The sequence below is a fragment of the Bombina bombina genome, chromosome 7 (assembly GCF_027579735.1).
Source record: "Bombina bombina isolate aBomBom1 chromosome 7, aBomBom1.pri, whole genome shotgun sequence".
NCBI classification, from domain to species: Eukaryota; Metazoa; Chordata; class Amphibia; order Anura; family Bombinatoridae; genus Bombina; species Bombina bombina.
Window position 1 is genome coordinate 497,138,413 of NC_069505.1, and position 25,771 is coordinate 497,164,183.

Genomic DNA, 25,771 nt, shown 5'->3' on the forward strand with positions numbered 1-25,771 from the left:
TTTTTGTTTTCTGCTCATTAAGGTGGTCTGTGCTAGTCTCGCTGCTTGATAATAATTAAGTAAATTTGGCACCCCTACTCCCCCTAGTTGTTTATGTTGCATTAACACTTGCGAAGGTATCCTAGCTTTTTTATGTCCTCTTATGAATCTGGTCAGATCCATCTGAAGTTTATCTAATTCTGGGAGTGGGATCTTAATCGGTAGGGCCCGAAAAAAATACAGTAGTCTGGGGAGAACGTTCATCCTGACCGCCGATAATCGGCCGTACCAGGAAAAACCTCCAGCTTTCCAACTTTTAATCTCCTTTCTAATTGTTTTATACAGAGGTACATAGTTTAATTTGTATAGGCTTGAGGTATCGTCCGACAACTTAACTCCCAAGTATTTAATTGCCCCTGTTGCCCATTCAAACACAAAATTGGTTGCAATAGTCTTTTTGGTGTGGTCAGGGAGGGCGATAGATAGTGCCTCACATTTTTCCTGATTGATCTTATACCCTGATATATCAGCATAATCTTGTAAAATACGATATAAATGGGGTAGGGATTCCATTGGTTTGGTCAGGGTAAGAAGGATGTCGTCTGCAAATAAAGAAATTTTAAATTCCTCGCTACCCAACGAGACTCCGTGTATTTCTGAGGTCAAGCGAATCACTGCTGCTAGGGGCTCTATGCATAGGGCAAATAAAAGTGGCGATAAGGGGCATCCCTGTCTTGTCCCATTTTGAATATCAATCCTCTTGGATTGGTAGCCTGCCGCTCTAATGTGGGCAGTAGGATTAGAATAAATACTTCTTATAGCCTGAACAAATGGGCCACTAAATCCTAATTTACTCAAGACCTCAAACATAAAAACCCAATCTATTCTATCAAACGCCTTCTCCGCGTCCAAGGACAGGACCAGAGAAGGCGTTTTTGTCTTATGGAGGTAGTCAACCAGGGAGATCGTACGTCTTATATTGTCAGGGGCCTCTCTTCCGGGTATAAATCCCACCTGGTCTTGGTGAATTAGGGTTGGTAGATGTGATTTGAGTCTATTTGCCAAAATTGTACTGAAAATCTTTATATCTTGGTTGATTAAGGATATGGGCCTATAACTTTGGCACAATTTTGGATTTCGTCCTGGCTTAGGGATCACCACTATCTTAGCCTGTAAAATTTCTGTTGGGATTGCCTTACCTTGTAGGATGTTGTTGCAAAATGTTACAACGTGTGGGGCTAGAATTGATTTGAAAAGTTGATAGTATTCACCTGGGAACCCGTCTGGGCCAGGTGCTTTTCCTGGCTTGAGCTCCTTAATGGCTACAAGGACCTCCCTGGCTGACACCTCCGCATTCAGTTCGTCCCTAACCGTTTTATCAATAGGTGTTAATTTAGCCTCATCTAGGAATCTATGTAGCATCTGTCTTGTCTTATCGTTTTGCGTCGTTTTGTTTCCGTCATAAAGTTGTGCGTAATATTGAGCAAAGCTATCCGCTATTTCTTGGGGATTTGAGGTACATGTGCCATCATCTTTTTGTAGGATTGGTATAGAAAAGGATTTTGTCTGTTCTCTAAGCTTATGTGCTAGATACTTATCTGGCTTGTTAGAATAGAGAAAATAATTTGCTTTCAGCCTGTGAGCTGCCCTGAGAGATGCCCTATTCATAATTGTTGATAATTCTACTCTCTTTGCTTGTAGTTCTTGGAACAATGTTTCTGATTGGTCTCGTTGGTGTAGTTTTGTGAGTGTGTCTATTTGAGCCTTTAGAGAGTCTATTTGAGATCTATTAGCCTTGGTAAAAGCTGCCTTTTCTTTTATGAGTAATCCTCTAATAAAAGGTTTATGTGCTGCCCAGGTGCTAATCGGATTAGAAGTGGAACCCGTGTTTAGTGCCCAGTATTCTGACATAGCTTGTGAGATGGAGTTAAGTATACCTGGTTGTTGTAGCACATAAGGGTCATAGTTCCAAGATCGTGTTGTGCTAATTTGGAATGTTTCTCTAATGTGAATTTGGACTATAGAATGGTCTGACCAAGCGCAAGCATGAATAGTAGAAGATGCCAAGTCTGGAAGCCAGATCTGGCTCAAGTAAACGTAGTCCAATTTTGAGTACGTTTTGTGAGCATGGGAATAGTAAGTGTAGTCTAGTGTTCTCCCATATAGAGTGTCCCAGGAGTCTAGAATATTGTGGGATAGAAAAATCTCCTTTATTTTTTTTACCATAGAGTTATGCCTAAGTTGTTTTTGGGTCAATTTGGACTGGTCTGCACCTTGAAATTTATATAGTTCTATATTAAAATCACCCCCCAGCAGGATTCTATCTTGTGTCCATTGGGTAAGCAGATAGGAGATGTGTGTAAAAAAAGAGATCTGCGTCTCATTGGGAGCGTAGATATTGCATAAAACAATTTGTTTATCGCGCTGCCTACCTCTGACTATTAAAAACCTCCCTTCTGGATCTCTGATCGTCACCTCCACTACTAAACCCAGGGATTGGTGTATCAGTATCGAGACCCCCCGCTTCTTTTTGTCTGTCGTTGAGTGATAGTGTTGAGTAAAGTTTCTGGCCCAATATTTCGGAATTACTTCTTTGGTGAAGTGAGTCTCTTGTAAGAAAATTATATTAGCCTTAATTTTAAGATATTGGGCCAGTGCCGTCCGTCTCTTAAGGTCTGTGTTGAGGCCCCTAACGTTATGTGATACTAAACGTATGTCAGTAGTCATTACTTACAATTTGAAGTCTGGGACTCTCGCCCCCGGATCCGCCTCTACCAATTTTCCTGCCGCTCTCCTTAGAGATTCTAGATGGGGACCTTTGTTTCTGGGAAATTCATTTGAGTAGGAGAGACAAAATAGCAGAGCGAGAACAAAAGCAAGAACAGTCAGGCTACATAATGTTTTCAACAAAATAATTGTGATACACTGAGTGAGAACATAAAAAACATTGGAAAACTGGTATCTCCCACATTTAAAAACTGCATGTAGGAGTAGAACATAAGAAATGTACAAAACCTTCAATCCCACCCTCCCCCCCCTCTTTACATTATCCACTATATGAGTGGTTGCTTACTCCCACTGCTGGGATGCTAACGTCGGGCATAGAAAATGTTCAAGTTTACCTTGTTTCTGCTACAAACAGTTTAGTTCTCAAACCATCAGCAACAGTAAAAGACATTTAACTTTTGTAGTTCTTGATCTCCTTAATTTGTATCTCCTGTATCCTCACAGGCAAATGAGCACCTTGTTGTGTGTAGAATCAGATTCTCATGTCTTGGATTTTTTCTTTGCCACTTTTGTCCATCTTTGTTTATTCAGTTGTTTAGACCTAGATGATTGTTGCGTCGAATCTTCTGCTTGATCCAGTTGCGGTAGTTCCGGCGGCTCCAGTGATAGTTGCTTGCAGATTGTTGGTATCTCAGCTGATTCTTTTAGACTCATAGATCGGCCGTTGTGTAGAATGTGTAAGTTGAAAGGGAACCCCCATCTGTATCTGATTTGATGTTTCCTCAGTAGCATGGTGAGTGGTCTCAGCTCACTTCTCCTTTGTAGCGTTTTGACACAGAGATCCTGGTAGAATTGAATCACTGATCCTTGGAATTTAAATGTAGGGTTCTTTCTTGCTGCTGTAAGGATTTCCTCTTTTTCTGGGAATCTGTAGAATTTGACCACCACATCTCTAGGGGGTGCTTCTTCTTTTGGTTTGGGTCGTAGTGCCCTATGAGCCCTTTCCAGCTGGTATTTTTCATCATTCACCTCACCTGAGATAGCTTGAAAAAGTTGATGTAGGTAAGTACTCAATTCTTCTGTAGTAACAGATTCCGGTATTCCCTTTAATCTTAGGTTACACCTCCTAGTTCTGTTTTCAAGATCTTCTAGTTTGTCTTGTATCTCAGAGACCTCTTGTTGTTGTGCTGTAAGTTGCATGGTAACATTCGTGAGCTCTTCTGCTGCCGAGGTTTCAGCCTCTTCTAGTGCCGCTACTCTGGAGCCTAAATCTGTTACATCTTGTTTTATTTCTGTTAGACTGTCAGTCACAGTGTTCTGGAATGCGTCAAATTTTTCCCATAGCTTATTGAAGTTTTTATCAATATCTTTTTTAGATACCAACGACCTAAGGTCTGCTTTAGTGACAGGAATGGAGTCCTCTTCAGCGAACTGTGAATCTGAGTCAGAGTCCATATCTTCTTCTGTGGCGTTTTTGGTTGTCTCCTTTTCCTTTGCCGGTTTAAAAAATAAATTAGCTGCCGGTGTTTTAGGGCCTTGAGAGGATTTGTTATGTTTTCTCGCCGCCATGGTAGCTGTTCAGAGTTCGTCTCTGGTGAAAAATAGTAGTAGTTTTAAATTGGGGCTATTGATCTATATTGTTCTGCCCTCTCTGCTGTGTACTATGATCTCACTCCTTGTTAGGTAGGGTGGTACTGTATATTTATCTTTCACCTGCTTAGCGGCTCAGTTTCGTTTATTGAATATTACATTAGTCTGATGGCATCTGTGATAAATATATCCCTGCACTCCACTATGTTTCTGTTTTTATTTCAGCTGCTCTTGATGTGAACTACATGCGTAGATCTTGGTCTGATTTCATATCAGGACAGTAGTAGGCTTATGAGCGCCAATTGTGATGAGGCGTGGTTCTGCTATTCATGCATTAAAATAGTGGCATATACAGAGATACACTTCAGTGTCCTAAATATGTTGCATTAATATTAATGTAGTTTTCATATCTCTTTAGTGCATAGTTACTTCACTTGTACTATCTGTTAAGAGAGTTTGAGTCCCATGTGGTCGTACTGTGTGTCTTAACTTCTGACTGATTATTTTCCTGCAGCACTTGTCAGTATCTGTTATTTCCTTTTTTTTTAAAAAGAGAGGTTTTTAAGAGGTCAGAGTAGGCCATAGTAGTCAAACTTTTCAGTCCTTGTTTAGTGTGTCACCTTCAAGAGATTACCTGTCCCTTTTTATTGATAATTGCAACTTTTAAACGGTGCTGCGCTTTCTATTTGTAAGATCCCGGCAGCGGGACCACCAGTCGCCCTGCTAGTCAGGCTGGAGGCAGAGGCCGATCACCTCCTCGGTCGCCTCTTAGATCGACTGGGTAATTGTCAGTTTGGTGCTACTCTGCCTACACACATGTGCGGTCTGGGTCCAGCTCTTATTAGCTTACCGCCATTATGTTCGCTTCGGTAGTCAGAACGCAGCCTCTGTTGGTAGCTTCTGCCTGCTAGGCCTCATGGCTAAGATGGCGGGCGGCTCCGCTTGCTCCGTCTTGTATCTATGGCTTGTCCGGTCCTGCCTCGCTCAAATCGGTCTCTCAGTAGCTTCGGTACCGGCTACAACACTTCCCCTGTCATCTTTCAGCCTTTGCTGGGTAATGATTAGCCCATATATAGGATATAATTCAGCAGTGTTTAGCGGAGCTCAAAGATTACACCGCCATTCACCTTGAGCTCCAGGCTCCACCCCTCTTTATGTTCCTTTAAAGGGACATGAAACCAAAAAAAAGCTTTCATGATTTAGATAGAGAATACAATTAAAAAAAAGTTTCTAATTTACTTCTATTATTGAATTTACTTTGTTCTCATGTTATTCTTTGTTGAAGAGATATCTAGATAGGTAGCGTACACACGTCTGGAGCACTACATAACAGGAAATAGTGCTGCCATCTAGTGCTCTTGCTAATGTATAACATTAGTACTACATGACAGGACATAGTGCTGCCATCTAGTGCTCTTGCTAATGTATAACATTAGTACTACATGACAGGAAATAGTGCTGCCATCTAGTGCTCTTGCTAATGTATAACATTAGTACTACATGACAGGAAATAGTGCTGCCATCTAGTGCTCTTGCTAATGTATAACATTAGTACTACATAACAGGAAATAGTGCTGCCATCTAGTGCTCTTGCTAATGTATAACATTATTACTACATAACAGGAAATAGTGCTGCCATCTAGTGCTCTTGCTAATGTATAACATTAGTACTACATAACAGGAAATAGTGCTGCCATCTAGTGCTCTTGCTAATGTATAACATTAGTACTACATGACAGGAAATAGTGCTGCCATCTAGTGCTCTTGTTAATGTATAACATTAGTATTACATGACAGGAAATAGTGCTGCCATCTAGTGCTCTTGCTAATGTATAACATTATTACTACATAACAGGAAATAGTGCTGCCATCTAGTGCTCTTGCTAATGTATAACATTAGTATTACATGACAGGAAATAGTGCTGCCATCTAGTGCTCTTGCTAATGTATAACATTAGTACTACATGACAGGAAATAGTGCTGCCATCTAGTGCTCTTGCTAATGTATAACATTAGTACTACATAACAGGAAATAGTGCTGCCATCTAGTGCTCTTGCTAATGTATAATATTAGTACTACATAACAGGAAATAGTGCTGCCATCTAGTGCTCTTGCTAATGTATAACATTAGTACTACATAACAGGAAATAGTGCTGCCATCTAGTGCTCTTGCTAATGTATAACATTAGTACTACATGACAGGAAATAGTGCTGCCATCTAGTGCTCCTGCTAATGTATAACATTAGTACTACATGACAGGAAATAGTGCTGCCATCTAGTGCTCTTGCTAATGTATAACATTAGTACTACATGACAGGAAATAGTGCTGCCATCTAGTGCTCTTGCTAATGAACAACATTGTTGAAAAACTGCTGCCATACTGTAGACACATGGACAGTCCTGAACTTACCTTCCTGCTTTTCAACAAAGGATGACAGGAAAACTAGAAACATTTGATAATAGAGGTAAACAAGAAAGTTAATTAAAATTGTATGTTCTATCTGAATCATGAAATAACATTATTTTGCTTTATATTCCTTTCATATGCAGAAGGTTATAACATTTGATAAGTATATTCATTTATTGCACGTTGACAGAACAAAAAGGTATATTATGAACCCAAATTTTTTCTTTCGTGCTTCAGATAGAGCATGAAATTTTAAGCAACTTTCTAATCTACTTCTATTATCAAATTTTCTTCATTCTCTTGGCATCTTTATTTGAAATGCAAGAATGCAAGTTTAGATGCCGGCCCATTTTTGGTGAACAACCTGGGTTGTCCTTGCTGATTGGTGAATACATTCATCCACCAATAAAAAAGTGCTGTCCAGAGTTCTGAGCCCCAAAAATAGATCAGATACCCTTTTTTCAAATAAAGATAGAAAGAGAATGAAGAAAAATTGATAATAGGAGTAAATTAGAAAGTTGCTTAAATAGTATGCTCTATCTGAATCACGAAAGAAAAAAATTTGGGTTCAGTGTCCCTTTAAGAATGAAAAGTTTCATACATCAAACGTGTAACAGATGTGAATGAGGGATCATGGGAAACATTACCAGTTTGTCAGTCTCTATTGATCTAAACGTTAAGACCTTTACCTTCATCAAGGTCTGTGGAAATTCCCCAGGTTTAAACTGAAGCAGGTTCCCCAGAAAAGGCCAGGGGGCAGGTCCAGGGGGCAGGTTTTGTCTTCTTGTCTTTCGCCCCCATGAGACCAGATATAGGATGAAGGTGACAGCAGTGACCACAAGAATTGTCCCAAACACTCCAAGACCCATTGTGACAGTGACAAAGCAACAAACTCACTCTCGCAAATGATTGTTTCGCTGTCACTTTTTCTTCAGACTTTATCCCTTTTTTTTATAGTGTTTGCTTTTCCATTTTAAAGTCACATCTCTCTTGATAAGATGATAGAAAGCAGATATCCAGATCAGAGTTAAGCTGCAATTAATATAAATATATAGAATATGTTTCACATTTGTATGTAGAAAGGACAAAAGGGCATTAAATGACTATACAGCAACTAGATCATCAACTTTTGCTGGCAAAAAAATATTCAGGAGATCATAGGCTGAGAATTCTTTTCACCTTTTTGGTTCATCTAGAAAAATAGAAGTTAGGAATTAGTTTTTAATTGGAATAGTACAGTATATGTTAAATGGACAGTATAATGTATAATTGTTAATATGTTTTCAATGACTTTGTCAATTTCTGATACTTATGATTATATAGTGATACCATCAAAGTTTACCTTTTAGAAATCACTCTCCTTTTCTCTCCTATGTTTCTTAAGGCATTCCCTGCCCATTAACAGGTGCTGTGTTTGTTAATTAATTAATTAAATAATTGTGTTTGCTGCCTGGTGTTGTAAGAATTACAGATTTGAACTCAGGAGAAGAGAGAGTTCTCCTAAAGACCAGACTACATATACAGCACTCTAGAGGTTTTGCGTGTTAGTATTAGTTATCATAAATTCGAGTCTTTGGCATACAGTAACTTAAGAGGTGACTAGACTTAATTAAGTGTGCAACGCTACTCTACGTTAAAACTTAACTTTTATTGTTATAAATTACATATAAAATACAGAAAAAAATTATGAAGTTAAAAACGCTCCTAGTAGCTTACAGGTGACGCCATTGTTATAAAGATTAAATTAAAGGGACAGTCTACACCTAATAAAACGTTATCCCATATGACTAATCGCAATCTTAGAATTCAAACGATACCCTGCATCCGTTTTTATTGTAGTCGCATAACCAACATCGCTTTATTCAAAGTTTGTGTTCCCTGTTGTAAATATGGCCGTCTAACTCCTCCCAATAGCTTCCCCTCCTTTGGTATAGATACCTTCTCCTTCACTGTTACGCTCGTGCACGGAGCTCCCAGTGACATCATCGTTCAGAAATACGCATGCGCATTGAGATTCTCCTAAAAACCGGAAGTCAGTATTAGATTTATAACGGAAGTCTGTATTCGATATCACACTCTGCAAAAACCAACTTGGTACCTGTGTGTTTTATTCGTCAGTGGAAGTAATAGCTTCACTGATTAATATAATATCGGTAATATCTAAATTAAATATGTAATCTTTTCTATTTTTTCCAAACACATTATGATCTTCAACATTGTATACTAATTCATAATTACGATTCTGTTTTTCTTTTTTTTTTGTAAACTCTTCAAATAAATTGTGCTTACTTTTTAATTTATTTATTAGCAACATATTATTTTCATTTTTTTATAGGCAATCTGTACCCCAAATAAATAATTTTATATCATGAGCATTGCCGTTTCACTGTACTTTTAATCAAACTATCTGATTTGTTGGAGCTGTTCCTCTGCATTCCTGATTTTATGCTTGTGTTCATGTTCTTAAAATTACACGGACAATTGAACAATTATTAAATTGATGTTTATGAATCTATATTACAGTATACACCAATGAGTATATGTCTATTTTCCATAAGTGATTTATCTATATAAAGATACTGAATTAGCTTTGTTTATTTATTATTGCTGTATGTATACTTTAATTATGTACTGTGCTAACTCAATATTACATTAAACTAATTATTTCCCTATATGTATCTTAAAGATAATACTAAATTAAAAAAATCTATAATTTTAACATATAATTTTTTTTTTATTATCCTTTGTTGAAGGACGATTGAAAGTTTTAATCATTTAAAAAAGAATAAAATTTGTAGACCACATCAACCTCTATATATCAATATGATGACAATCATCATTTTAAATATATATTATCTGCTTCTCATGATCTTACGTCTAACAACATTTAAAGTAGTGTTTTTCCACCAGTGTGCCTTGGCACACTAGTGTGCCATGAGAGATAATCAGGTGTGCCACGGCAGACTGACAACAGTGCAGGGTTGTCCCTCTGCCACAGGAATTTGTAATTTAAAAAAGTGTGCCATGGCCTTAAAGGGACAGTCTACACCAGAATTTTTATTGTTTTAAAAGATAGATAATCCCTTTATTACCCATTTCCCAGTTTTGCATAACCAACACAGTTATAATAATATACTTTTAACCTCTGTGATTATCTTGTATCTAAGCCTCTGCAAACTGCCCCTTTTTTCAGTTCTTTTGACAGACTTGCAGTCTAGCCAATCAGTGCCTGCTCCCAGATTACTTCACGTGCACGAGCACAGTGTTATCTATATGAAATACGTGAACTAACACCCTCTAGTGGTGAAAAACCTGTTAAAATGCAATCTGAAAAGAGGTGGGCTTCAAGGTCTAAGAAATTAGCATATGAACCTCCTAGGTTAAGCTTTCAACAAAGAATACCAAGAGAACAAAACAAAATTGGTGATAAAAGTAAATTGTTAAATTTTTTAAAATTGCATGCTCTATCTGAATCATGAAAGTTTATTTTGGCCTAGACTGTCCCTTTAAAAAGTTTGCAAATCACTGATTTAAAAGGAACAGTCTACACCTTGATAAAAACATTTTTGGAAGATATATTACAGCTTTATTAACCATATTACCCATCACTCAATTTTGCATAACCAGCATAGTTATATAATTAAAATTCATAAATATGTGATTAACTATCTCTGCAAAAGTGCTCCTTTAGTGTATATAATCAGTGCTTGCTCCCAGATAACTTCACGTGCACAAGCACATTTTTAGCTCTATTAAATACATGGATAAACACCTGTATCTTCCTCTCTATCCCCCTCTCTCTTCCCCCCCCCAAATCTCTGTATCTATCCCTCTCTCTCTACCACTATCATTCCCTCTCTCTCTCCCTCTCTATCTCCCTCTGTTTCAACCTCTCTATCTTTTTCTCTCACTCTCTATCTATTTCTATATATGTCTCTCTCTCTATTTCTCTTGCTCTCTATCCCCCTCTTTCGATCACTCTCTCTCTCTCTCTCTCAACACCTCTCTCTCTATCCACCTCTTTCTCCCTATCCACCTCTTTCTCCCTTTCTTTCTCTCTCCCTCTTTTTCTCTCTGTCTACCCCCCTCTCTCCTATCCCTCTCTCTATGTAACTATCTTTCCCTCTCTATATCTCATTCTGTCTCACGTACTCCATCTTTTTCTCCCTCTATTTCTCGTTCAATTTCTCTCTTTACCCCCCTCTCTCCCTATCTCACCCTCTACTTCCTTCTCTTTCTATCCCCCTCCCTCTCTCTACCCCACTTTTTTACTCTCTCTTTACCTCTCTCTTTATCTTGCTCTATCTTTCACACTCTATCAATCTACCTCCCTCTCTTTTTCTCTCCCTCTCTATCTCTCACTCTATCTCTCCCTCTCTCCCCACTCTATCCCTCACTCTCCCTCTCTAACCCCTCTATCCCTCCCCCTCTCTACCTCTATTTCTCTATCGCTCTCTTTCTCTCACTATCTCTCTCTCTCTCACTATCTTTATATCTCTCCCCCTCTCTCCCTCACTTTTTCTTCTTCTCTTTCTCCCCCTCTCTCTCTCCCTATCTAACCCTCAACTTCCTTCTCTTTCTATCCAACCGTCTCTCTCTACACCCTATATGAATATCTCTATTTCTCTATCTCTTTCTCTCTCTCTCCACCTTTTTCACTCTACCTCCCTCTTTTTTTCTCTACCTCTCTCTCTATGACTTGATCTCTATGTCTCCCTCTATCCCCACTCTAACTCTCCCTCTACAAGCCCTCTATCCCTCCCTCTCTCTCTATTTCTCTCTTCCTCTCTTTTTCTTAATAAATCTTTCTCTCTCACTATCTGTCTCTCTATACCCCTCTCTCCCTCACTTTATCTTCTTCTCTTTCTCCCTTTCTCTCTCCTTCTATCTCTCTCCCTATCTCACCCTCTCCTTCCTTCTCTTTCTATTCCCCCCTCTCTCTCTACCCCCCTCCATCTCTATACCTCTAAATCCCTTGCTTTTTTTCTCCCTCTCTCTCTATATCTCTCACTCTATCTCTATGTCTCCCTCTCTCTACCTGTATTTCTGTCACTATCTCTCTATTTCTCTCTATAACTTTATATATAAGGTATCTAATTGTTTGTGTTGGAAATGAGAAAGAGAGATAGAGAGAGAGGTGGATGGAGAATACAAAATAAATAACGCGGTTTATTTGAAAATTTCTTCTATGATAATGGCACATATTGAGCATAAATAGGCTGCATCTATGGTGATAACAATCAAAAATATTGTGCTATTTTTATTGTTTGTTCTCCGGTTGAGTGCTTCTCTATTGTATGATTCATTTAATTTACATAATTTTTATAAATAAATGCCTATTAATCAAAGTCATAACAATTTAAAATGAACATTCTTTAATCTTTCAGCAAATCTTAATATTTTAATAAAAATGTAAAACACAAAGATACAAAATTAAAAATTGAATTAATGTATTTTAACTTAATTTTTCAGATTTGAAAATGGCAGTATGCATTGTGAAAAGTTGTCCAAACTCTAATAGGAAGACCAAGCTAACAACATCTACTTCATTTCACAAATTTCCACCATATGGTGAACTTGTAAGGGAGTGGTTAATTCAAACAAAACAATTTGATGATGATATAGAAGCAATGGTACAGCGAGTTTTAGAAACCAATAAGTATGGCCGATATAGAATGTGTTCATTGCACTTCACACCAAGAGATTTTTATTCAATTGGTCTTAAAATGTATCTTTATAAACATGCTGTTCCTACAATTTTTGGAGAAAATCAAAAAAAGAAAATTTTAGCTCTGCAACAAGTGTCCTCTACGATAACAGCTAACACAGCAGCAAGGAATGTTGTTGTATCATTACAAGAAGGTAATGTAACAGAAACAGTTATTGATCCTGTTCAGCATTCTGCTGCAATTGCTTCAGTGGGAGTATCATATGTTGTTAATTGCCCAACATGTGGTCATCATGTTAACAAAATCTATTTAGATGCTTCTACTAATACTGAGCCAAAAATGGAAGATCAACAAACACAATTTGATCGTTCCTATGGAACATTTATGAAAAGTACACAAACATTAGCCTCCTATGGTATGAAGAATACTTATACATCTACAGTTGGATTAATCACTACGAAAGAGGCTTATACTTGGACCATGGGCAATGTGGAAGTAAACCACCAAACAAATTCTGTTGCAACAAGTACAATCGATGATGGCATCAATAATTATAATTTTTTGGAGAATAATGATGAAAGAATTATGTTAAATATTTCTCCAATTTATGCTGCGTCTGAAAACTATGAATCGGATCATGTAGACACTGAGTTAGCAGAAGAAATGGACACCATTAATGAAGCTTCAAGTTCCATAGTAGATACTGAACCATCTAATATAAAAGACCCTGATTACTCTCCTGAGACTACTCAGCAAACATTGAACGATACCACTATTATTCCTGATCCCTCTATTGATGATTATGTTAAAGAAAAAAAATTCATTGTATTTGAAAGTTGCCTAGACCAACTACTGAAACTATTGCCATGCAGTTATATTGGGTGTACTTCACCAATAATAAGTATAAAAAAAATTATACTCGGAACTATCATAGCGATATCTGGGGAATGTTTGTCTGGACACGAAGATATACTATGGCGTAGTCAACCTACAATAGGACAAATGCCAATTGGTAATCTTATGTATTGTGCATCAATTCTGTTCAGTGGTAATCACTATGAAAAAATAAGTGAAATGTGTCAATTTATGGGACTACAAACAGTATGTAAACAAACCTTTTATAAAATCCAAAAAAAGTGTCTTTTCCCGACTATACATAGACACTGGATTGAAGATAGAGAGAGGAATCTAAACTTAATGAGAGACAGGGCTATCACTTTGTGTGGCGATGGGCAATGTGATAGCCCTGGATACAGTGCTAAGTATTGCACATACACTATGATCGAGGATGAGTCAAAAAAGATAATAGAATTTAATGTTGTGCAGGTGACAGAGGCTACATCTTCTGTTGCTATGGAGTCTACGGCCTTTAGGAGAGCGATGAACAAGATATTATGTGATTCACTTTATGTATTGCAAGTAGCAACTGATCGTCATATTAGTATAAGGAAAATAATCAGAGAGGAATATCCTTTAGTTAATCATCAGTTCGACATTTGGCACTATGGTAAAAACCTACGTAAAAAGCTGCTCTCAGCAAGTCGGAAGAAAAATTGTCGCACAATCTCTCCCTGGATTCAAGCTATAATCAATCATCTGTGGACGTCTAGCTTAAAGTCTAATGGCAATGCTGATTTGATGAAAGAGATCTGGCAATCTTTAATGTACCACATATGCAACATACATTCATGGCCAGATGGGACATTGATTAAAGAATGTGGACATGAAGAAATCGATGAAGAAGAAGAACGTCAAAGACCCTGGATAGATAAAAAAAGCGCCGCTTTCCTGGCATTACATGATATCGTTTGCGATTCAAGGATGGATAAAGACTTTGAATGCCTTTGGCATTTTTGCCGTACGGGCGCAATAGAAGTCTTTCACAGTCTAGTCTTAAAATACCGCCCGAAACGCATACATTTTCAGATGGACGCAATGGATGCACGGACCACACTTGCTGTATTAGCTCATAATAATAACACTGAAAGGATCCAGGAAACTATTCGAAGACAAACTATAAAAAGTGGAATTTTTGGAGAACTGAAATTTAAGGCAGTGTATCCAAAAAGCAAACAGGAATGGCAATTGCGTCCAATATATGAATCTATGAAAATGGATCACATTTACCCTATGTTAGGCGATGTACTTCGAATTTATTCTGGACTTTTAGAACATTCGTGGGAATCTAAAAACGTTTTGCTACCAGATAATATAGCCAAAGTTCCACGTCCTACAAAAGAAACACTTTTGCAGAGCAAAAAATCTCGTTTTTTGTTGAAATAGATGTAATGCAAAAAACCTATTTCTTAAATATTTTTCTGTGATTTTGTAGAGTGGTAGACAGTAATTTTACATTTCACATATATATATGTTCAATAAAATCAATTTCATTAATATAAGATCATATCTATTCACATTCTAATTTTTTTGTTGTTGAAAAAAAATATACAATTTTTAAAGATTTTTTAAAGTTTTATTGCAAGTTAAATTTGAAGTATTAAAAAATATAGAATGAGATGTTCTACATATTTTTTTCAAAAAATTTGTTTAAAAAAGGTTAAAGCATTGTAAAGTTGTTAATCAAACAATCAAATTTTTGGGTTGTGAATACAAAACTTAAGTAAAAAAAATTTAATACTGTTAAATTACACTATTGTCAAACTTTATCTTAAATATGTGAAAACAAAATTTAAATAACATCTTTATATATTGTACCTAACATTTGAAAACAGTTTCCAAAAAAATAAATAGAAGATATAAATGAAAATATTTTTTGGAATAACCAACAACATAAGAATAACGTATAATGGAATGTAATAAAATTATAACTTATAAAAGTATTATTTATGTTATCTCATTTATTCCCATATTAATTCTGACGCTGGGCCGTCGTCATCGGCGTATCGGAAACCACAGTAAAGATTATCTGCAGATGGGTAATGTTCTCTAATTTTGTTAACAACACATGAAGGGATTGGTACTCTTACTTTCGGTCCTAGATATCCATAAATTTTGTTTACAAAACGACGATAAGCCACTTTTCTGTAATCACTTTAAAATAATATATAAAGATAGAGTTTTAGAAAGTTTTATGATTTTCATAGAGATATTAAATATGTCGACACAGATATTGATTTTAATATAGAATAAAAGGACAGTATATACTAGTTAGGACATAAGCAATAGATACTTTTTTTTAGAAACAATGAACAACATCTATGATAGACGATTTTGTTGTTGATGATTATATGATCGATTGACCATCAACTACTGCTTTAATATGTTAAACTAGTGTAAGTAATAATGTGCTTAATAATGAGTAAATTTGTACCATATTTGATTATTTTATATATCCACTTAATAATAGAATAACCAAGGTATTGTTTTGCACAATAACATATACAGAAGTTTATCGTAATAAAGAATGGGAAGCTGTAAAATTGACTGAATAATTGTCAAACACATATTTTGATATATTAAAATAAAAAATGTAGGCTTACTCTTAGTGATTATTGTTTATTGACATAGTAAATTCATTCATAATCTAAAATGTATATAGGATAAGTTTTAAATTTAACAACAATATAGACAAATACCTCTCTCTCATTGATCCTTGCCGGCTCCGAGTATTGGAATAAAAACGTATACCATACGCATAGAATTCCTCAAGTAGGGCTCGATTGGCTAATTCAACTGAAACATAGTTTTCATCTGCTATGCAAAAAGAAGAATCTGCTAATTGGGCTTTAACTTCTGTAACTTCATTGCAACAAATACTTTCCACTTCAGTTGGCATGCTTCTGCAATTGCCACAAGTGCACCATCTAATGTTGCCTTCTCTTTTATTTTCCTGATTAGCCTCAGAAACTGACCCTTCACTTTGTATTGAATTGCTATCCTGTGTACTGTCCCTTCTTGGATCCCACGAATGTGACATGTGTCCAATCAAACTTGCATGCCTGTTACGTCTCCTTTCATTCATTTCTTCTCTCTTTTTAAATAAATAATTATTTGGGATACATTATTTAAAAGTATTAATTAATTATATCAATAAAAAATAATATTTATATCTAATTTATTGAAAAAATAGAGTGATAGAAAATAATTTTTTTTTCTATCCATTATTTTGTTTCAATATTTTAAATATTATGTTTTCTTTTTTTTTTTAAAAAACATAAAAAAAGAGAAAAATAATTTTTTTTTAGAATCTAGGACCACAAAAAATAAAAATATTAATACTTCAATAAAATTTAAATTTACATAGGCTTTACAATTTTAAATGTAGTTATAATCTAGAAATTATATACTTACCAGTCTTTCTATTTCTTGAATATCTAACTCATAAAGCGTAGGACGTTGATTTAAATCTTGACTGGACATAATACTTTATAAAGTTAAATATAAGAAATTGTTATTCGTGTATCTCTATCTATCTATATATATAACTATCTATCTATCGATCAATCTACATATTTTATTCATAATAAATAAAGTATGAAATACATTACACTTACCAGTAGTAGAGGTAACTGTTATAGACTTTTTGAAACTTTTAATTGAATTTGGATAACTCAATACTTAATTTATATATTTTTTAATGGCGCATAATATGAAGAATTAAACAGTGCTACGAAAATCTCATCTGCAGAAATAAAATGAACAATTAGATTATATTATGAATATTATTATTATCTGTTGTTTGTAGAACACAAAACAAATTCCACTGCACTATTAACAAAGGCGGATTACAATAAACAGTTATAGGTATCCAATGGGTAGAGTGTCATGCCAAGAGTTGCAGTTTTGTAGTCAGTTCTTGAGAAGGTGATCAACAAACTGATGGACTCTTAAGCTTACATGCTAGGGTGGTTCAGGGGATAGCAATGGAGGAGAGGAACTGGTATAAAGAAAGGTTAGCGTAGGTAATATAAAACCGTGAACAGTAGAATCTATAGTGAGCACTTTCAAGTTTTTAAAAAATAGAAGAGATTCTTGTGGAGCGAGCCATAGAGTTCAACAAGATGTGCGTCAGTCTACAGAAGTCATGTAAATGGGAATGTGATGAGGTGGCAAGAGACGAGTAGAGTAGGAAGTCGTGAACATAGCAAAAGGGAATGGGAGAGAGAGTATTTGTAGACAAGGTCTGAGATATAGGGGGGATCAGTGCATTTTAGCGATTTGTATGATAGGGTTAGATTTTACAGATTGATCATAGAGGAAAGACGAAGCCAGTGAAGGAGTCGGATGAGAGTTGCAGAAGGTAAAGAGCGACGTGTGAGGAAGATGAGTCTGACAGAGACATTCATTAAGGATTGTAAAGGAGATAGGCGTTATTTGGGGTGACCAGAGAGGACAGAGTTTCAGTAATAGAGGCGTGAGAGGATGAGAGAGTGCATTTAAATATTAGTTGTGTCTTGTGTAAGGAATTGTCTAATTTTAGAGATGTTTTTAATGGGGAAGCGGCAGGCTTTAGACTAAGACTGAATGTGAGGAGTGAAAGAAAGATCTTCGGGAAATGTGACCCCGAAACGTCGGGCATGCGGTGTAGTGTTAATGATGGAGTTGTCAGTTAAAGAGCGATTGGGTGTGGAGAGTGTAGAAGAAGAGGGTAAAATATTGCAGTTTTTGTGGAGTGATGGGGACGAAATCCAGATTGCAATGGATCAAAAAGGAAGTTTATTATAATGAAATGGGATAGGCGTGCATAAGCTATTTTGTAAACAAGCTTTGATGCAAGAGGGAAGATGGAAATAGAAATACGGCATGAATTGGATGGGGAGATAGGATCAAGGGAATTTTATTTTAGGATAGGTGTGACAGGGCATGTTTCATCGATGACGGAAATATAACAGGGCTGAAGGAGATTTTTAAAGTGTGTGCGAGTATAGGGATAAGGGTGGCACAGAGGGAGGACAGTAGCTGTGAGTGGATAGGGTCAAGAGGACAGTTAGTGAGGTGAGAGCGCAGTCTAAGTGCCTAAACTTATTCCTCAGTAACAGGGGAGAATGAGCTAAGTTTAAGGATATGGGGGTTGTGGTTGATTGAGACCATTTGAGGGGGTTTGAGAATGGATTTATTTTGAGAACTTAATTCATTTATGATGGAGTCGATTTTGTTATTGATGTGGTTGACAAAGTCTTGAGATGACAGAGTTGTTTTATTTGGAGGAGGGTGATGTCTTTGAAGAGTATTGAAAGTTGAGCACATACGTTATGTGTTTGCAGAAAGATTATAGATAAGAGTAGAGAAGTAGTGTTGTTTTTGGAAATATACTATAAATATTTGAAAATTTAATATTGTGAAAATAAACTATCAATGTTATAATGTATATTCTACATCCATAGTAAACTGTTACATTTACGTTTATAAACCAGTAGTTAGACATTATACAAGACTATACAATATGTGCATTAATATATTTTTTCATAAACTAATACCATGGTAGATAATACGTTAATAGATCAATGTACCTTCTATTACATGTATATATGAAATATCATAAATATTAATGCAGATATATATATACAAGTCGATTAAAAAAAAGGAAAAAAATAATTTAAAAGACATTCAAGTATGTCTTTTGTTGATAAAAATTATTGGTGTCTGATTTATTTAAAGGGCCAGTCTACTATTAAAACAAACATCTACCACCCGTTTGATTAGCTTTAGATTATTTATTTATATATATATATATATATATATATATATATATATATATATATATATATATATATATATATATATAGTTATATACATATAGAAACAAATGAGTACACTATATTTTCTCCTCCTTGTTTATGTGAAAATAAAGAGCATCTTCAACAGCATTTTAAATACTGCAGCTACTCAGAGAGCCTAATGTGATTGGAGCATCTGGAATTTAATCATTTGTTTACTTGCGGACATGATAAAAGCCCCATTTGTGATCTTAGCAGCTGCAGTAATAATAATGTAGGAGCAATGAAAATATCTAGCTATTAATGATAACGCGATTGGAAGCGAAAAAAAATAAAAAAAATAAAAAGGCTCATTCTCTGCTTTGTATATATTAATAATCATGTTTGTTTTGTGCTCTTGAGGGCCAGACTATAAAGAATTATTTAATTTATCTGTTCTAAACAGAAAAGGGAAGAAATAAGCTTGAAATGTGAAACATAAACTGACTTATTCAATAGTTTCAAATCCTAATCTGAAATTTAAAAATTTTTTCAAATAAAAAAAAAAACTATATATATATATATATATATATATATATATAAATATATATATTTAAACCATGTAATGAGCAAGATAGAGATCTAAAATAAGGAAAAGCAGTTTTTGTCTTTAGCAGATCCTAGAGGAAAAAAAAGGAATGACAAATTGGTGTAGGTGGTCTGTCATAGTTAATACTCGCAACCAATGATACATCATAAGTTTAGAATGCCCACAAAAGGTGGAGATTGTAGTTTGCGCTTCCGTAAGGTACATTATGCACCTACTGGACTTATCAAATTATGATTAATTATTGTAAAAACGAAAGACACTTTGAATAACTAACAAAAACATTTTATCTTTGTGTGAGACAAACAGGTATTGTAGTTGCACATAGCAACCAATTATTAGGTTGCTTCTCAAAAAATAACTTTTTATAATTATCCATTTTTTATTATTTTGGATCATATAAACAGGCAGCAGAATTATATAATTTTAAAAACGACGTTAGAAAATAGAACATGTAATGTTTCGCTGTTGAATTAGGACTATTTATTCAACCGTGACAAATACCAAATATAACATTAAAATACAATCAATATTAGCTAATGATAGCTATTTCATTTATAAAGCAGGAGAAAAAGGTTGGAAGAAAAAAGAACGCTGTATTTTTAAGGAACAAATCACGATCGCTGACTGCACTATTACTTACTGGACAAATTAACAGGTACTGGCGATAATGAGAAGCGTAAGAAAATGAGAACAAAACTTTTGTTCCGGATTTTTGGTTCCGGATGATGATGCGCATGTGCGAAGCGAAGATTGCGCGATACAGTTCTTTGATCGGTGATCAAATTTCTATTGGACATTTTTGTGTAAGACAGTTAGTGACGTACTGGGTGGGCGGATTGAAGCGGCCATTTCTAACGGTGAAAATACAAGTTATCAGGCAACATAACTCCGGATGTGGAGAAGACAGAATATGGTTGACATAATGAAAGCAGATATTCAGAGGTTAATCTAACGGATGGGTAAATGTTGTTGTAGGTGTAGACTGTCCCTTTAATAATACTTCAACTCCTGTATAACTTATTGGTATTGGATGCTGGATTAACACGCTAGATACGATTCAGGATACTAAGTGTGGATACCAGAATGTGTATGAAAAGTTAAGTGTATCCTAGTAAATACATCAATCGGATAAGTAAATTTTTATCTGGAAATTAGATTGAGGTTTGACTATGATATAGTTCACTTCATTTGTTTATGAATGATCCTTTGTTGAAATTACAAGAGACAACCAGGCTTGGGTACGTTTATTAGATAGAAGTGATTGCCAGGGTGGTTGGTATATTTACTATCCAAGGCGGGTTAATTTAGTATTGCCCTGTTCATTCACCTATATAACACACTAGTAAAGTTGTTGCAGTTAGGTAACATGTTTTATGTGTAATAGGTTGTAATGCAACTTATAGTGTGACTCAAGCCCTGTGTTATAAATGAACATGAAGGAACGTATGATACTTTTCGTTAATTACTAATCCAATATGCTGTTGACATATTGTAATATGAAACCCAGTATCCTATATTATACACCTTAAAATCTCTTATCAGAGCGTGGAAAATTGATAAAGTGTGTTCAGTATAAATGCTGCAGTATAACTTGCTGCCGTACGTAAATAAAGCTGATCTATTTATGCTATTGCACAATCGACGGTATTGAGGGAGCAAGCGGCTAGATCAAATAGATACTTATTGATGCAAAAAATGTTGCGCTTCTCTTAATTGTAGATTGCTACAGAGCTATGCATCAACCCTGCTTATGAATCAAAACAACACACATCTGTTCTAATTGCAGCGTATTAGGCTGCCTATAGCAGTTTGTCTGAAATGCTTGTGTTTGAACACCCGTCTGTGAATTATTTAGTAAAGGAAAACACAACAGAATTTATAGTAAAATTACAATGTGTTGAGATAAGTTAAATACGTTCACATAAATTGTGAACAGCTATGTTTATATAAACAAGACAACTATAGATCAATCAGTACACTCTGTTATAATTAGGTCATCATCTTTCAGCGCATCAAGCTGCCGTGCTCTGGAACTTCAGTGTTAAATACTATAGTGTCAAAAACTAACATATATTGGAGAAAAGCACACTTGTAACAGTTATAATGCCTGTATAGTACTAGTTTAGTTGAACTCCTATGTTAGTCAGTTATCTTGAAACGAGGCTGTCAAGTTAGTGAATCGTAACCACATTAACTTGTGTATTATTTGCATTAATATCAAGTGCTGTAGTGTATCCGAGTAATAACTTGCTCATTCTAAATTCACATATATGGCAATTCGTTTTCGTATACAGACACTATGATATCAAATGAGTCAAATGTTTTGTTTGGAAAGACTGCAGCGTGATAGGCTGCCTGCAGTGATTTGACTGTGATATTGTGGCTGTTTGAGAATTTTTATGAATTAAACGTGTATGGGTAGGCACAACAGATTCTCAGTCAGTTTGCAATGTGTATAGATGATTCTAATACGCTCCCCATTAGTTACAATCCATTGTGTTAATAAAAAGCTAAACATCTAATAGTCTGTCAGTACACTAATTAGCGTTAGGTTGTCAGCTTGCAGCATATCAAGTTACCGCTTTCTGATGTCTCAGCGGAATTACAACAGTTTTCAAAATTAGTTTTATCAAATATTAGTAGAATGACACAATTATGATGTCTGTTCGATATCAAGTATTTTAACACATTCTTACGTTATTCAACTATTGTACTAATATTAACTTAAAGCATATAGAGTCACCTATGTAACGACTCCTAAAGAACACAGCTTTATGAAATTCAGTCTAAATAACATCTCATATTAAATATAGAGAGGGCACTCTGCTACCCATAAAGTTAAGCGTAGTTTGTTCAGGAATTTAATTTTAAAGTAAGAAATTTAATCAACACTTTGGCGTAAGCATACTAGGGCAATCTAAAACACAGGAGCTCCAGGACTCCTCACCATTTAACTAACGTCCCTAACATGTTTCGCCCTAACGGCTTTTTCAAAGGGTGAGCACGCCGCTCACTCACTGGTTCTTAAAGGACAGTAAATCCCACCCTCTTACAACGTCATTGGAATCCTCCTATCCTACAAACGTAGCCTCCTCCAATATCACGGGATTGGGTAGTCTTTGCCAGTTTGTGCAGAGTCAGCTGTTTACGTGACTTGCTGGGTTAGGTACAGTATGATCTGAACGGACAAGATGACAATAATGTGTCTTATATGATAATCAGGCTAAGTCATAAGATTACCAATACTTTTGAGTTAGACAAATTAATGATGCATCTGTTTGGAGAAAGGGGAAACAATAAAATTGAAATGATTACTACACTCGACATGTTGTGTTTGTTGTCGAACAAGAACATATTAATATCCCTTGTGGTACAAAATCAGAGATGCGTGGTATTTGTGGATCGTATTCACCTTCTTGATTTGCCTAGGTTTTAGATGAAAGGTAGTTTATTTAAGATAAACTCTCTGAGCATACGTGTTGTGTTGAATGTGTGAATTCCATCAGTTAATAAACCATGTATATTAATAAGGGATAAGTGCAATGATTGAAATAAAAAACGATGTGTCTTAAACAGGGAGTATGATTTATACCCCCCTATGCTCCCTCAATACCGTCGATTGTGCAATAGCATAAATAGATCAGCTTTATTTACGTACGGCAGCAAGTTATACTGCAGCATTTATACTGAACACACTTTATGAATTTTCCACGCTCTGATAAGAGATTTTAAGGTGTATAATATAGGATACTGGGTTTCATATTACAATATGTCAACAGCATATTGGATTAGTAATTAATGAAAGGTACCATACGTTCCTTCATGTTCGTTTACAACACAGGGCTTGAGTCACACTATAAGTTGCATTACAACCTATTACACATAAAACATGTTACCTAACTGCAACAACTTTACTAGTGTGCTATCTAGGTGAATGAACAGGGCAATACTAAATTAACCCTCCTTGGATAGTAAATATACCAACCACCCTGGCAATCACTTCTATCTAATAAACGTACCCAAGCCTGGTTGTCTCTTGTAATTTCAACAAAGGATCATTCATAAACAAATGAAGTGAACTATATCATAGTCAAACCTCAATCTAATTTCCAGATAAAAATTTACTTATCCGATTGATGTATTTACTAGGATACACTTAACTTTTCATACACATTCTGGTATCCACACTTAGTATCCTGAATCGTATCTAGCGTGTTAATCCAGCATCCAATACCAATAAGTTATACAGGAGTTGAAGTATTATTAATTTAATCTTTATAACAATGGGGTCACCTGTAAGCTACTAGGAGCGTTTTTAACTTCATAATTTTTTCTGTATTTTATACGTAATTTATAACAATAAAAGTTAAGTTTTAACGTAGAGTAGCGTTGCACACTTAATTAAGTCTAGTCGCCTCTTAAGTTACTGTATGCCAAAGACTCGAATTTATGATAACTAATACTAACACGCAAAACCTCTAGAGTGCTGTATATGTAGTCTAGTCTTTAGGAGAACTCTCTCTTCTCCTGAGTTCAAATCTGTAATGTGAAACACTACATAGCACCTACTTTAACCCACATAACTGTGGATAGGGATAAATTCCCTTAAAAAACTAGTGGGAAATAAAAGGTTAGCTAAGATACTAGAGTATCAATACTTGTGTAGTGCCGTTGGTCCTCTTTTTCTTTTGCATATGGTGTTGTAAGAAATGTTTCTGAAAACCAACTGCACCTGTGTCTGCTAACAGATTTTCATAACAAAAGGACCTTTACTAATATTTCTAACCTATTGTGAATGTTAATACCTCCTTAGTGTGAATCTTTACTATCTTTGGATTTATAGTCTTTTTATGCTGCTGAAAACATCAAGGACACGCCACTGTTTGGGTTATAAAGTGCTGGATCTGGTTTTAAATACATGTTATATTTACTAAAAGCATCAAGTCTGCTGTTTGTGATCTGATTTGCAATCTGGGGCTACTCTTTTGGATTTAAAGACACTTTATGTTTGTTTACTGAAAGCCTCAAGATTACTAATTAGGGTCTGACGTATGCGCTGTTCTGTTTACTTCGCGAGATACACGGCCTAATGGGAAAATTAGGTAAGTACTTTAAGTTATAATATTAAGAGGAAAAAAAAAGACGGTTTATATTTTTTTGAGTTTGGATTCTGTTTATGCTTTTCCTCATTACAAACTATAGCTGAATAATACAGTAGGAATTCTGCGTAAAGTTCTCCTTTAAATAGGAAATGTAATTGCTTTCATTTGATCTAATACTAATTTTTCAGAATCTAAAGAAGTGACTCTCTTAAAGGGACAGTGCATTACAGATTACACAGCCATGGAAATATCACTATCGCAGACTCTGGAAACTATTACTTAAAGGGATACTAAACCCAATTTTTTTCTTTCATGATTCAGATAGAGCATGAGATTTTAATCAACTTTCTAATTTACTCCATTATAAATTTTTCTTTGTTCTCATGCTATCTTGATTTGAAAAAGCAGGAATGTAAGCTTTAGAGCCAGCCCATATTTTGTTCAGCACCTGGGTAGCACTTTCAGGTTTGTGGCTAAATGTAGCAAACCAATTAGCAAGCGCTACCCAAGTGCTGATCTAAAAATGGGCCAGCTCCTAACCTTTCATTACTGCTTTTTCAAATCAAGATAACATGAGAACAAAGAAAAAATGATAATAGGAGTAAATTAGAAAGTTGCTTAAAATTGCATGCTTTATCTGAATCATGAAAGAAAAAATTTGGGGTTAGTATCCCTTTAAAGACTTGATTATCTAACTCAAGAGTTCAAGAAACTCAACTAACTTGTGCAGATTTACAAAACCAAATAACCAATATAAGCACTTTTCCTCCAAATACTGAACCTCCTGTAACAATGCATGACAAATGTAATGGCAATTGTCTCCTGTATAGAACATTTATTAATTATTAGTGCAAACTATTGTTTTTAAAACCAAGAACATTTCATTCAGAAGTTATTAACTATCATTTCCTTTTTACAAGGGGATTCAGCTAAGTGGGCACATTCTCTGTAAGAAAATTCCTTAGATATTTTTTTAAAGAAATGTCTAAACTTTATGATTTTTGATGGGAATAAAAAGTACATGATGAA

General features: G+C 35.4%; 1 protein-coding gene across 1 annotated transcript in view; it reads right to left on the minus strand.

The window, feature by feature from the left end:
• LOC128666858 (cytochrome P450 2A4) overlaps positions 1–25,771 on the minus strand; it is a 56,021-nt gene that overhangs the window by 17,629 nt on the left and 12,621 nt on the right. The window contains exon 2 of the mRNA XM_053721658.1: positions 7,395–7,737. Coding sequence (XP_053577633.1) covers positions 7,395–7,574 — 180 coding nt within the window. The 5' untranslated portion in view covers positions 7,575–7,737. The remainder of the gene's footprint in view (positions 1–7,394; positions 7,738–25,771) is intronic.